The following is a 15,049-nucleotide window of genomic DNA, read 5'->3' as shown; positions in this document are numbered from 1 at the left end:
AAGGAGTAGTCCATGGGGCCACTACCTCCACTTAAAAAATATTTTTTCCATGCATTTACTTTCCTTGTCATTCCATTTCTGCAGTGAAACTTTCGCACATTTCTAACCATAGGACTAAGCATTCCAGTGCCATTAGCCCCTGGTACTATCATTGTGGTGTATATGTGCTCCTTCCACAGATGCTCACCATGTTTTTGATTCTAGTCTTCATACAGACGATAGTGCATATCTCTGTTCTTCATTCGTGAATTGCTCAAGGCACTGTTGTAACTTTTATTTACTTTAGTTGCACCAGACGCTGCATGTCAACTCTTCTGCATCAATTTGTTGTCATAAATGAATTCCAGAGTATCCCAGGGGTTATGAGAGGGTTTACCTGTGAAAGTAACGTCCAGGTGGACATGTAAGGTACTAGCCCAGCTGTGCTGGACCTCTAGCATTCTAGGGCAACAGACAACCCTCAAATTCTGCTGCTTTCTAAGTGGGCACATGATGGCAGAGAAATCTTGAATACTCTTAAAGTTACCAAATAACAGTTTTAGATATCGGTTGCAAAAATATGGCATGTTTCACGTCCGACTGCATTTGGATTTCTTAACCATACACAACTTCCGGAAGGTGGCCAAACTAGCACAGTTAGGAATGCAACCCCCCACCACTTCAGACTTCTCTCTTTGAAAACTGAAAAGTTATTACCACTTTGAGATTCAGGAAATTTCAAGAATTCTTGTGAGTTTACCCACCTATGATGGCGCAGCCTAAACAAACCTCTTGTGAAAGCAGAGTTGCCGATCGGTAAGGCATGCTGACCACAATCGAACATAACTGAATGTGGATTATGTGCGTAAGCATATCCTATATATGGCTTTTTTATGTCTGTAAATATTTTTTGTTTTTAAGCCTGGTTTTGAAGTCATGCGTTTATTGCGACATGGTACTTAGAAATGTATTCTTGAGAAACTTTTCCACAAAGGAGAATATTGTAAATTGATGCGTGCGTTGTATATTTGAACATTCTATCACCTCATGAAACATGCAAAGCAACACATAACCGATGCTTACCTACTGTGTCGGGAACCCCCACACCAGTGACTGCAGCACACACCTGGACAGTAAAACTATATGAATAAAAAAGAGAGGCAGTTTTAATGTCGAGCCTGATTTACACATACATTGCAGCATTAAACGGACAGCATGCTGATGATGGACACAGCATGTGCGCATGTGCACAGTTTTTGTTTAAGAGTGTTGCCATAGCGATAGACAGGGAACAAACAATGCTTTAGTAACTGGAGGCCACTATGACTCTTGTGCTTGGAGTGACTCTGCATGCTAATTGAGCCCAGACATGTAAGTGTATGTTTCAAAGAGTGGTTCCACATGTGGTCCCAGAGTGTGAGAATCACTAAGCTTAGCTGCAGGCAGGAGGATGCAAGAACAATGACCTCATTCTGGGACCTGCTCAAGCATTATAGCTGCAGCCTGTTCATGGACAACTTAGGAAATAAGCTCACTTTACACAAAGAACAATTCGCATGGGTACCAAAGTTCACGTCTTTCTAAACTGCGTATGCGTCTACTGCAATATCTAGAGAGGTAAGAACCAGACGGTCTTTGCCTTCCGGCATCACTTTGCATTTGGCAGGCATTTAACTAAGGCTCGCAGTTGAAACTCATCTTATTCTCAAAGTAGTCATCCTAAAAATATCAATGTATTGCTTCATTTGCCCACGTTAAAGAATAACACATTAACCCAGTCATTACACTGGGTTCACTAAGTCATAATTTCGTCAATAATTATATTGTAACTGTCTATTGTGCACCCGGGTTTTGCCCAAAAATGTTGATTTTCAAAAGTATTCATTTTATGTCATGTTAATGAACATTTATTTGCAGTGCATTATACCTCCTGAATCTGTGCCCTACTTCAAAGAGCTGATCACAGCTCCCAGGCTTTAATGAATGGTTGACTAAAGCTAAAGCCAACCTTTCATTGAAGCCTGGGAGCTGTGATGTCATTTTCTTAACCCCTAGAGGAGTCAACTTGATGTTGTTTGATGCCTCCAGTAACTGTGTTGCTAAGTATGCCCTGAAGACTTATTTCAAGCTTGGTGATCTCTTGTTCCAAATTGCGCTGTGGTCCAGGAAGGGTACCTTAAACTCCACGTGCTGTTTCGCTAGAAGACAGTGAGCAACTTATCGCCCAATTCTTGCCTATCTATTCTTCCAAAGTGCTTGAGGAAGCAGTGTTGCTGCATTTCCCAAACCACATAAATCAACACAGTGGTACACACGCCTACCAATTGAGCTGCTGCATTACTTGGACCAGTACCCAAGAAAACATCAACGAAAAGCCCTTGGCGCCCTTTGATACTGTTAACCACCAAGTACTGCTCAGATCGACTCAGCATCTCTGATCTTGTCCTCAAGATGTTTACCTCATTCCTCTTAAACAGACAACAATATGCTAAAATGGACTACTCCAAGTATTCTGTGCTCCGGCTTCCATACAGAACCCATAGGGCTCCATCTTCACTACAATGACATGTAGCCTGTACATTGAGCCACCACAAGGGGCACTATTCAAGCAAGACATTTCCATTCTCCAGTTGGCAGATGGCACAGAACTTTACAACCGCAGCTGATATGCAATGTCTGAAACTACAGCTCACACCATTCAGTCTACCTAAAAAGTAAAACTGAATGCAACCACAAATCGTACACTGTACAGTTTCTTTCTATAGCCTAGATCTGAACTTATTTTATTATTCCAGGGACTCCATGAGCTTTGCCCCGGGGCTTCCTTTGTCATATAGAAACGTTCTCTCTGCCCTACATAAAAACACATATTCATGATTACTCTGGCTACCCGTTCTTTCATTGTGACCACTAATGGAAGAACACGAGCAAGCATAAAACAATACCTATGTACATTCCTTTACTAGCATCTCTATCAACAATTCTTTGAAATTGAACCTAAGAAAGGGCACGCTAATATTTTCAAAATTAATATTACAATGGAAATAAAGAGACATTCTTAATAGATTTTTAATTAAGTTGTTTAGGTCTTCCAGGAGTATGTCTATGGGATGGATAGGCTCCAGCATTTCCATACTGAACCCACTTTTTTATTTTTATATATATAATAAAATAGATAGTTGAAACATTTCTCAGGTTTGGGAGTGTGAGCAAGCCCTTGCGTCTGTAGCTGAGAACCACTGCACATGAGCCAGATGATCCAGTTACTGGCCGAGAAATCATTTTATTTTGCACTTCATTACTGGAGATCAAGGCAGTATAAATGTTTAATGAAATTATATACAAAGCCCCTTTACAAGCGACCACTGATGCACTGTTAAGCCATTATAACTGCGTGCACTCCATTAGCACGGCGTAATTTCCTGCTGGGAAAAAGCACTAGAGAGCCGTCCATTAGCAGTGCCTTATTTCTATATTAAGAAGCACAGGCCAAATTGGTGGGCCATTACCTGCGAATAGGGCCTCCACTGGAATGTACACCACAAGATGCTGAGAAAAGGCACGCATTCCCACTGGGACCTTCCATCAGTGAGCAATTGCTCTGCCATAGAAAGGATTTCTTGATAGTATCAAAACAAATGTTGTTAATGTGAAACAATGCTGAGCATCAAATACTTTACCGGTTCATATAAAGGATAAGCGTTTTTACAAAGAGTTGGATGGCCTGGCTAAAGATTGAGGACAGAACAGATGTGCACAGCAATTACAGCCTGCAGAGCTCTTTGTTAACATTATTAATGGGTTCCATTTTCACTTCTATTGAAACATTTTCACAAGGAGTGGACAGATGAGAAAACACCCAGGTAAATTCAAAAAATAAAATGTGAGCCCTTTCAAAATGAGATGGAACTATGACGGTATGAAGAAAACAAGCATTTAAAATAGCAATAGACCTGGTTTTCATATGTTACATGCCCCACCAAAAGATATCCTGTTGTTTGAACCTGACAAGTCCACATCATTTCTTATTTGTTTGCTAGACCCTCACACACCCAATTGGCATCATGCATCTTCATCGGGTCTCATCCTGGTCTCTAAAAACTAGGATAGGGTCGACCATATTCCAGGGAGCACTTTGAATATATTCTCCTGCCGGGGTCTTAGAATAAAAATACCTCTGAACACCTGGGTATCCCTTTATTCATGGTGTTCCTGGTATGATTACTAAATAAAGGAAGGAGGTGCCTATTGAGATAATGAATGATCCTACACCCTACATAAGAGTCGACATGTTTCAACCCTAAATTATAATGCCCATAGGGTCCTGAGGTTTCATCAGGACTGAATGATGAATATGCCCTGGAAAAATGTCATATAGAGATATCAGTTTGTCTAACTCTATTCTGTTCCAAGGTAAATGTATTCTAGAGCTTGGCAGTCAGGATTTTCAAAGTGCTCCTTGGAATATGGTCGAGCCTATCCTGGGTTTTATGGAACAGGATGAGACCTGGTGACTAAGTATCACACCATTAGGGCGTGTGAAAGTCTAACAAACAAATAAGAAATTATGTGTACTTTTAGGTTCAAGACTTTTATCTTGTTAGTTTCAAGCCTGATACCTTGTACAATAGGATATCGTTTGAAGGGACATGTTTAGATGGGAGGACCTATCCTAGTTTTTCCTCTCATCTCCTTCTTAGCATTTAATTGACCTGCTGGCCTTGCTACCATTTGTTGAGGATATTTAATATGTCGCCCTCACTGACACAGGCACAGTTTGTTGATTTGTTTTATGACCAGGTGGGCTTGTTTAAATTACTCTCATATTACCACAAACATTGCCTGCAGCAAGTACAAATGCGTGCTGTTGGAAATGGCCCTTTTTGTAGGGTCACCCAAACCTTTTGCCTTCCTTCTCCACTTTTTCTGACATTGTTTTTGCTGGTATTAGCACTCTGTACACTTTACCACGGCTTACTAGGGCTAAAGTGCTTGTACTCTCCCCATAAACATCGTAACATTGGCTAATAACCAATTGGCACATTTTGTTTGCTTATAAGACCCTAGTAAAGTGCAGTACATGTGCCCAGGGTCTGTACACTAAATGCTACTCGTGGGCCTAAAGCACTGCTTGTGCCACCCACCTAAGTTGCCCTCTAGTTATGTCTCAGGCCTACCATTGCAGAGCCTGTGTGTGCAGTTTACACTGCCATTTCGACCTGGCAAAATAAACCTTTTCTGCCGGGCCCAAACCTTACCTTTTGATACATATAAGTCACACCTAAGGTACGCCCTGACAACCCAGAGGGCAAGCCACAATGTATTTATAAGGCAGGGCATGTGCTTTTAAGTTTTACATGTCCTGGCAGTGAAAAATTCTCCTAACTCGTTTTTCACTACTGAAAGGCCTATCTCTCCCATAGGTTAACAATGGGATTAACGTATTCCATTTTATAAGAGTAATTTCCAAATGGGAAGATATAACTGATTCAAGTTTGGTGTCTCTGGAATCGCAAAAGGTTTTTAAATTGCAAATCTGAAAAACCACTGTTAGAAAGTTGGCATTTCTTACTTTAGCAATTTGGTGCCAGCTGCCTGCCTCTGATCACAAGTCTGAGGTGTGTGATAGCTGGGCTCTGTGTATTACCCCTAGACAGCCACACACAATGGGAGCTTAGGTGTGACGTGATGGGTCATCCTGGCAAGATGGGAAGGAGAACCTGGACCCAGCCTCACTTACACCTGAATAGGCTGTATCCTGTCCCCACAGAAAGGGCTTCATACCTTCCTGTAGTGAGTCTGAAGCCAAGGCAGGAATTGATGCACTTCTGTGCACTTCAAAGGCATGTTTTGAAAGCTCCCCCACCTAAAGGCCCAACTGGGTATAAGTACTGGACCTCTGACATCACCACGTCAGGGCACATCTAGACCTATATGCCCCTGCCTGGGTGAGAAGGACTGGACCTGCATCACTTGACCAGAGTGACTCCAAGGGCTAGCTGGCTGGCCTCTAGTTCTGACATCTCAGGGACATAAAATACTTCCGACCACCCTGCTTCTGCACTTGGACTCTGCCATCTGTGAGTCTGCCTTGCCTGGACCCTGCTTGCTCCAGCAAAACACATGCATTTTGTTTGGGAGATTGAAGTGTGTGCAACAAAGCAATACAAAAACAACTGTAGCGAACGTGTGTAACGCTCTACTTTGTGTACTGCACACTGCTCTTGCTCATCTTTTCACAGCCACTCCCAAGGAAATTCAATGGTGAGCAGGGCTTCAAGTGGGCTGGGTCCTGCTGGTGCTCAGCACCCACAGCTCTAAAAATCAGGTACTGTTTGGCTTTCCCTGCTGCCCCCACCCTCAGGGTAAAAAATATAAAAGTTCAATTCTGCAGCAGTGCCAGCCTTCACTGCTTTTGATGTAACTTCAAAGAGACTAGTTATAGTTCTTTCAGTGTTATCATTTCAAACCTTTTTTTTGGTTGCCGTTTTATATAGCATGAACTCAATCCAAAGGTATTGGAACACTTTTATGAGCAAATGCACATCTCCAACACCTATCATCTGTACTGATTCTCATACTATGCAACTGAGTGTGTCTTCTATAAAACCTATGCAGAAATTTAAAATGAATTAAACGTAGTTTGTAATTAGGCGATAGAGCAGTAAGTTGACCGCAACAGAATGCCCACTGCTCGTCAGTTAAGAGGGGTTGCAAATCAGAGTTCCATCCCTGTAACGCTTTTGCTGTAGTGATGGGGGCCGAAGTTTGCATATTACTGTATAGGCGTGTGATGAGCCTACGGGGAGATGCCGTATTGATAATATTATCAAGTGCCAACAGTGTGGGCGGGGGGACTAGGAAGGTCTCATGTATTTGTTTGCAGGTGGATTGTAGTCTGTAATAGAGGAAGAGCTCCAGGAATAGCCCAGCCCTCCCGGTCATGGTATCCGGCAGGGCTCTGAAACTGTCATCCGCATATAAGTCCGCAAAGGTCTGTAAACCCATATCACTAGCTATGGATCTGCTGGCTCTCTCCATCATCACAGGGAGCATAGGATTGTGCACTATAGGGATTCGATGGGGCGTACAATATGGGCAACTGGGCTCTGTCGCGTAGCTTCCCCCACGTCCATCTCAGGGTCCCGACCGTGTACACACCTTCTCGCGGTCGTTTGTATGCCTGGTAATTTGCAACTTGGAGAGGAACCGGTGCTGCCACATCCATCTCCACTGCAACATGTAGCTGGAAAGAAATGGGATGCACCCAAAAATATAGAAATTGTGCTTGTGCGTAGAAGGTGTATAACTGAAAGTCCGGGGCACCCCGTCCCTCCTGCGTCAAAGGCAGCGTTAGCAACTCCCATGTGATCTGCGCCTGCCTACCCGCCCATACCAGAGCTATTAGTATCGATTGGAATTTGCTAATAAAGTGCTGTGTGAGTGGGATTGGAATATTAACGAATAAATGTAAAAATGTAGGTAGGACCACCATTTTAGTTAATGAAATCCTCCCAGCCAGGGAAAGGGGAAGCCCAGCCCAGGCATTTGCTTTTCCTTCCAGCCAAGTGATGGCTCTCCCAAAGTTCATGTCCCAGGGCGCTTGTACATTACGGCTGATCCATTTGCCAAGATATTTTATCAGATCGTTGGCCCATTGCAGTGGACATTCAACTGGGAACGATGTTGTGGCAGCTGTAAGCGGGAGGATGATGGATTTTTTTTACAGTTTATGGATATACCGGAAAGTCCGCCAAAAAGTATACGTTTGCGGATAAGTAGGGCAGTGTTCTCCTCTCGATTATTTATGTATAGGGTGATAATCAATCATTCAATCAGGGAAATGTAAGCGGCTACTCACCCATGAGGGTCTCAAGGTGCTGATGGGGGGAGGGGCGCATATCTGTTTAGCCGAAGACCCTGGTCTTGAGGGTCTTCCTGAAGGTGTTCAGGGAGGGGGCGCTTCTGATGTCTACCGGTAGCTTGTTCCAGGTCTTGGCTGCAATGTGAGAGAAGGATATGCCACCTGTTCTGGCTCTGTGGATGCGCAGGGTTTCTGCCAGTGCGAGGTTGGAAGATCAGAGGTTTCTTTTGGGTACGTGGAAGTTGATTCTGTTGTTGAGGTATTTGGGTCCGTTGTTGTGTAGGCATTTGTAGGCGTGAGTGAGGATTTTGGAAGTGACTTTTTTCTCCACAGGGAGCCAGTGGAGACTTTGTAGGTGTTGGCTGATGTGTTTGTGTCGGGAAATGCCGAGGACGAGTCTGGCGGCGGTGTTCTGCATTGTCTGGAGTTTGTGGAGTAGGGACTTGTTGATGACGTCATAGAGTGCGTTTCCATAGTCTAGTCTGCTGGTGATGAGTGACTGTCTTCTTTGACTCAGGGGAGATCCACTTGAAGGTCTTGCGGAGGATGCGGAGGGTGTTGAAGAAGCTGAAGGTGACTGCGTTGACCTGTCGGTTCATGGTGAGTGATGAGTCGAGTACGATGCCGAGGTTCTTGGTGTGGTCTGAGGGGGTAGGAGGGCTTCCGAGGGCAGTCGGCCACCAGGTGTTGTCCCATGCAGATGGGGTGGTACCGAGGATGAGGACTTCGGTCTTCTTGGCGTTGAGCTTCAGGCAGTTGTTGGTCATCTAGACTGCGACATCTTGCATTACTTTCTGGAAGTTGAGTTTGGCAGTGGTGGGGTCTTCGGAGAGGGAGAGGATGAGCTGGGTGTCGTCGGCGTAGGATACGATGTTGAGGCCGTGTTGTCAGACGATGGCTGCGAGGGGGGCCATGTAGATGTTGAAGAGGGTTGGGCTCAGGAATGAACCCTGTGGGACTCCGTAGGTGATTTTTGTGGGATCTGAGAGGGTGAGTAATGATCGGATGTAGTCCAGGGCTGTTCTTTGAATGCCTGCATTGTGTAGTCTGGTGACTGGTGTGCATTGGGAGGCGGTTTCGAAGTCCGCTGATAGGTCGAGTAGGATGAGGACTGCGGAGTGGCCTTGGTCCAGGAGGGTGCGGATGTCGTCTGTGGCAGCGAGTAGGGTGGTCTCTGTGCTGTGGTTGCTTCGGAATCCAGATTGGGACAGGTCGAGGACGTCATTCTCTTCAATGAATCATGTCAGTTTCCTGTTGACTGTTTTCTCTGCAACTTTGGCTGCGAAGGGGAGGAGCGAGATGGGCCAATAGTTCTTGAAGTTGGTGGGGTCACCTGTAGGCTTCTTGAGCAGGGGTCTGACTTCTGCGCGCTTATAGTCATCTGGGAAGGTGCCTGTTTTGAAGGTGGTGTTGATTGTGTGTTGTAGTTCGGGTGCGATGGCGGCCGTGGCTCTGTGGTAGATGTGAGGGGGGCAGGGGTTGTGGGGGCCCGAGTGGATGCTTTTCATGGTCGAGGTGGTGTCTTTGGCCATGATCGGTGTCCAGTTGGAGATGGCGAGCTGACTGGTGTTTCTGGGGGCAGGGTCCATCTGTGGCACTTGGTGGATGGTCGATGAAGTTGTCGTGGAGATTTTGATCCTGAGTTGGAAATAGGTTCCAAGCTTGTCACAGAGGTCTTGGGATGGGTTGATGTCTGTGGCTTCACTGCGTGGGTTGGTGAATTCTTGAATGACACTGAAAAGTTCCTTGGAGTTGGTGGAGTTGGCCAGGATTTTGTTGTGGATGATGTTCCTCTTGGTGGCTCTGATCTGGTTGTGGTAGTCCATCATGGCGTCCTTGTAGGTGGTGTGGTTTTCGGTTGTCTTGGTGTTTCTCCAGTTCTTCTCCTGGCATCTGTAGGTGCATCTGGCTTCTTGGAGAGCGGTGGTGAACCAGGTGGCTTTCCTGGGCTGTTGTCTGTCGGGGTTGCGTAGTGGGGCGAGCTTGTCTAGGGAGTTGGAGATCCAGGTGTGGAGTTCTCTGGCTGCATCGTTTGCGTTGGGTGCCCAGGTGTGTTTGTCTCAGGTGAGGGTGGAGTTAAGTTGCTCATTGGTAACCTTGCTCCAGTTCCTTCGTGGTGGGCGTGGGGCTGGTTTGGGTGCCTTGGGTTTGTTGATGCTGAAGTGTACGCAGTGGTGGTCGGTCCATGGCGGCAGCTTTGTGTGGCTGAATTGGACGCTGTTTCCTGCGGCAAAGATGGGGTCGAGGGTGTGTCCTGCTCTGTGAGTCGTTGTGTTGACGAGTTGTTTAAGTCCAATGCTGGCGAGGTTGTCACAAAGGATAGTGGAGTTGGGGTTGCTGGGGTTATCGAGGCGGATGTTCAGGTCTCCAATGAGTATGTAGTTTGTTGAGGCGATGGCGTGGGGTGCGATGAAGTCGGTGATGGTGGTGGCAAAGGGTGTTCGGGGGCCGGGGTGTCTGTAGACGAGGGTTCCTCGGAGTGTGACTTTGGGGGTGGTCTGGATCTGGAAGTGCAGGTGTTCAGCAGAGGGGAAAGTTTCGCTGGAGGTGGTGAGGTGGAGGGTGCTCTTGTGGGCGATGGCGAGGCCCCCTCCTGGGTGGTTGGGGCAATCTTTCCTCTGGATCTTGTATCCATCTGGGATGGCGGTGCTAATGTTGGGGACGAATGATGCGTTGGTCCAGGTCTCTGAGAAGAAGGCGATGTCGGGAGAGAGAGAGTTGAGTAGGTTCCAGATTTCCATGGCGTGTTTGTGTATGGAGCATACGTTGAGGAGGATGCATTTTAGGGTGTCGCCGGTGCTGGCATCGGCGGTGTTGGAGGCCGGGGTGGCGGTGAGGGTCTGGCGGCAGTGAAGGCAGGAGAACTGGCCGTGGGTTGTGATAATGTCTGCGTATAGCGATATTAGTAAACCTCTTGTACTAAAACCCAGACCTCTCGCCGCGTGGTGTTGCCTGATGCACGCCGCCAATGGCTCCATGGCTATAGCAAATAGGAGAGGGGAAAGAGGACAGCCCTACCTCATACCCCGAGTGATGTGTATAGGACTCAATATCATGCAGTTGAGTCGGATCCTAGCGATAGGTGTATAATAAACGTATTAGACTCATGAATAGAGGACTGAACCCCATTCTCACGAGTATTCCGAATAGGTACCCCCACTCAAGCTAATCAAATACTTTAGTTGCATCTAAAAATACAGCAGCAGCTTTTATGGCTGGGCGGAGGTAGTGCAGGACCGTAAAAAAGGTTTGGAGATTATGTGCTGTTGATCTGTCCGGTATGAATCCCGATTGATCAGGGCGTGCGATCAGTGGGAGTAAGGGTTGTAGCCTATTCGCAAGTAGTTTCGCAAACATTTTGACGTCTACATTTATTAAAGATAGTGGTCTTTAAGAGTCTCCTTTGTCGCTGGGTTTCCCTGGCTTTAGCAACCTGATTATAATAGCTTTCCGCATTGAGGGCAGTAGTATCCCGGTAGTCTGCGCTTCTTCAAAGACTGCAATGAGGTGCGGGGCTAGCTCCTCGACATAGGTTTTATAAAATACTGTGGTCAGGCCATCAGAACCCGGGGCTTTGTCAGAGGGAAGACCTTGAATGACTTGAACAACATATTCCACACTGAAAGGGTTATCCATATACTCCCTATGCCCCAGGAGCCACATGAGCTCGAGAGATTCTAGGAATGGTTGTAGGCCCTCCAGTTGTGCTTGGTGCATGGTCGAATATAAGTTAGAATAGAATTGGGTGAATCTATCCAGGATTTTGGGTGGGTCTCTGAGCAGGGAGTGGTCATCTTTCCTTATCTCCGTGACGTATGCAGCATTCAGTGGGGCACGTAACATGTTCGCAAGTGTTTTCCCTGGCCAGTCCCCTTCCCCGTAATGTCTGGCCTGTGCATATTTGCCCATAAACTTCACCTCCCAAAGTGCCTCCTCTTCAAACTCCAGCAGACTTTCCTTAAGTTGAACCAGAAGCTCAGGGTTGTTTGAAGTGTAAAATTGTATCTCAAGATTTCTGATTCATGTTTCAATGGATGCAAGTGTGTTCCTTATAGCCTTCAATATATGGCATATATATATGATATATATATATCCGCCAGTAGGTAGTTATAGTTAGGATCTAGTTTCTATTCAAAAAGCATTTTTTCTTTTGCCAATATCTTTGGCGCAGTTTGGCGAATCATCGCAAAATTTTAAAAACTAATTATTCACTCAGGTCCACTCCTGTCTTGAAAGTCTCCAAACCAAAATGTATTGGCAGCCATCTTTGACTTGGTAGAACCGAGTCACAAGAAAACAGAAAAAAAAATAAAGAACAAAAAAAGAAAAGGGGGCAGGTTAGAAACACCGTGAACCTGTAGGCCTGCTCACGAGGGACCCTCAGGGCAAAAAAAAGCTTTTTAAAAAATATTTTTAGCTGAATCTGGGTGCCCGAATCAGGCCGAAAAAATATTTTAAAAATGCTTAATTTCTTTGAGCGCCCGGGTGGGCCAGGTCCAGGGGGCAATGAGGAAATTATATGAGGGGGCCCACCCTGCCATAGCAAACACTGCTTTGCTTCTTGGAAGCGAGAGCAGGAAACCTGCTCTCGCTGCTCTCGCTGCCAAGAAGCAAAGCAGAGTTGCTTTTAGGCAAAAGGCAAAAGGAGCTCCCCTTGCCGAAAAGGAATGCCAGCTCCCACAGGAGGCGGGGAGCCGGCTGGTTCTGCAGGGGCATCGGGGCTCCCCCACAGTCCCCAACGTGAGGGCCAGCCACAGGGGATGGGGTCCCCATGACCAATTGTGGCCCGGAGTAGGGGGCTACGAGGCACACTCCCTAAATTAAAAAATAGAAATTTAAAAAAAAGAACGAGGCAAAGCCTCAGGGGATGGGGTCCCCGGGACCAATAATGGCCTCAGGAGGAGGTCTGCGCAGCCCCACCCCTTTTTTTAAATTAAATATGTGGTCATGACCCGGGGGATGGGGTCCCCGGGACCGAAATCACCCATGAGAAGGCCCCCCTTCCAGTTAAAAAAATAAATAAATGCTCAGGTCCCAAGGGATGGGGTCCCCAGGGCCCAAAAATAATAAAGGGAAGAGGGGGGGGCACACAGCCCCCTTCCAAAAAGCAAATTTGAAAAAAGACGGCATCTCGCCGGAGGCCCCGCCCCTCCCTGCACCAATGGGCAAACGCGCCTCCTGGTTCTGGATTGGGGGATTAAGCCCCCTTGAATACTAAGGGTCCTTAGGGGCCAACTAGACCACCAGGTACCTCCAGTAACCCCCACACAGTGGGATTGCTGAGAGGTGGTCCGAGGCCACGCTCCTTTTTACACCACTCTGCAAACGCTCCTCTTGGAGGCGTGTTTTCAGAGTGGTGGGCAAAGGGGGCGTGGCCTGCTATAAGAACTTAGCAATCCTGTTCTTTGGGACTTACTGGAGATAATAGGAGGGGTAGTCGGCCCCCAGAGATGCCCTTGGGGACCGACTACCCCTCCTTTTACCTCCAGTAAGTCCCACACAGTGGTATTGCTAAGAGGTATTCAGAGGACATGCCCCCCTTTCTCCAACACTCTACAAACATGCCTCCTGGCACACTACGGTTGGGGGATAAAGTCCACTTTACTCCTGAGGGACTTTGGGGGCCAAGAAGCCCTCCTGATACCTCCTGTAAATCCTACGCAGCGGAATTTCTGAACGTTGGTCGGAGGCCCAGCTCCCTTTCTGCACCACTCTGCAAGTGCAGCTACTACGTTATAGTTATAAATTAGCATTTAAAAAACCTTTCAAATTCACTGAAAAAACCATGTTTCAGGGACGTTATAGTTAGTAATTAGCATTTAAAAAACCTTAGAAATTCACTGAAAAAACATAGGTTTCAGGGATGTTATAGTTAGAAATGATCAATTAAAAAACCATAGAAATTCAGCCGTTATAGTTAGTTGACTTAATTATAACTTGCACCCCCCAATGCACTGCTGATGACATCACATATTACATCACTCATGACATGGTCAGTGACATCACTGACGACATCACTGATGACATCACTGATGACATCATCACATCATCCAGTGACTGAGTGTTTCTAAAACGTTTAAATATGTCCTAAAAGATGTGGGCAGTACCATCCACCCAACGAAAAAACGGATTCTGGAGCACATGCATGCAATAAACAAAAAAGGATCCTACATATCCAGTGGCACGTCATTTCGAAAGTGTCCATAACAGTAACCGTGATCTCATACGATTCTTCTGTATAGACCAGGCCCCCAAACATGAAAGGGGAGGGGATAGAGTAAAAATCCTATGCAGGATGGAGTCGAGGTACATTATAGAACTTAATACCATGGCTCCTATAGGTCTCAATACGACAGAAGCACTCTGGTCCCATTTAGAATGAGAACTGACATTTAAGAAAACCATCTCACGCGCAATTCCTGTAAAAAGATCATTTCCAAAAAGGCTAGGGGCCCGATTCACAAAACTAACTTAAGACAAAATCCCAAACTTACTACCATTTTGGTATTCACAGAAGGCACTCACTCATTTTGGTATTCACAGAAGGCACTTACTCATTTCGGTATTCACAGAAGTTAGGAGTCCTAACTTTAGGACTCCTAAAGGCCTTTTGTGAATACCGAAAGTCTTAAAGTTAGGATTTTTCTCAGTTTAGGAGTCCTAAAGTTAGGAGTCCTAACTTTACTACTCCTAAACTGAGAAAAATCCTAATTTTAAGGCTTTCGGTATTCACAGAAGGCATTTAGGAGTCCTAAAGTTAGGAGTCCTAACTTTACTACCACTAAATTGAGAATAACCCTAATTTTAAGACTTTCGGTATTCACAGAAGGCATTAAGGAGTCCTAAAGTTAGGACTCCTATCTTCTGTGAATACCAAAATGAGTAAGTGCCTTCTGTGAATACCAAAAAGGTAGTAAGTTTAGGATTTTGTCTTAAGCTAGTTCTGTGAATCGGGCCCTAGGATTTTTTGTATATGAGGGAAATGTATCTATATATATTCTCTGATAAATGTTCATTCTTGAGAGGTCCTATGTAAATAACTTGAGAGCGACTGTTGCCTCCCTTCAAATAGCGCCATTTCTTTTCCTGGGTATCAACGTAGAATTCTGTCAGTGCTATCTGTGATTGCCCATTCAGGGCTCAATTACGATGTCCAGTTGTCTATCAGACATACAATTTTGTAAATTAGCATTATGAGAGGGTGGA

General features: G+C 45.7%; 1 protein-coding gene across 1 annotated transcript in view; it reads right to left on the bottom strand.

Annotated features, from left to right (window-relative positions):
* Positions 1-15,049, bottom strand: part of ITGA8 (integrin subunit alpha 8) — a 652,632-nt gene that overhangs the window by 293,246 nt on the left and 344,337 nt on the right. The window contains exon 16 of the mRNA XM_085631247.1: positions 1,063-1,118. Coding sequence (XP_085487373.1) covers positions 1,063-1,118 — 56 coding nt within the window. The remainder of the gene's footprint in view (positions 1-1,062; positions 1,119-15,049) is intronic.

Source organism: Triturus cristatus, chromosome 10, assembly GCF_964204655.1.
Source record: "Triturus cristatus chromosome 10, aTriCri1.1, whole genome shotgun sequence".
NCBI classification, from domain to species: Eukaryota; Metazoa; Chordata; class Amphibia; order Caudata; family Salamandridae; genus Triturus; species Triturus cristatus.
The sequence above is the reverse complement of the archived record's forward strand: the minus strand, read 5'-3'. Positions and strand labels throughout refer to the sequence as shown.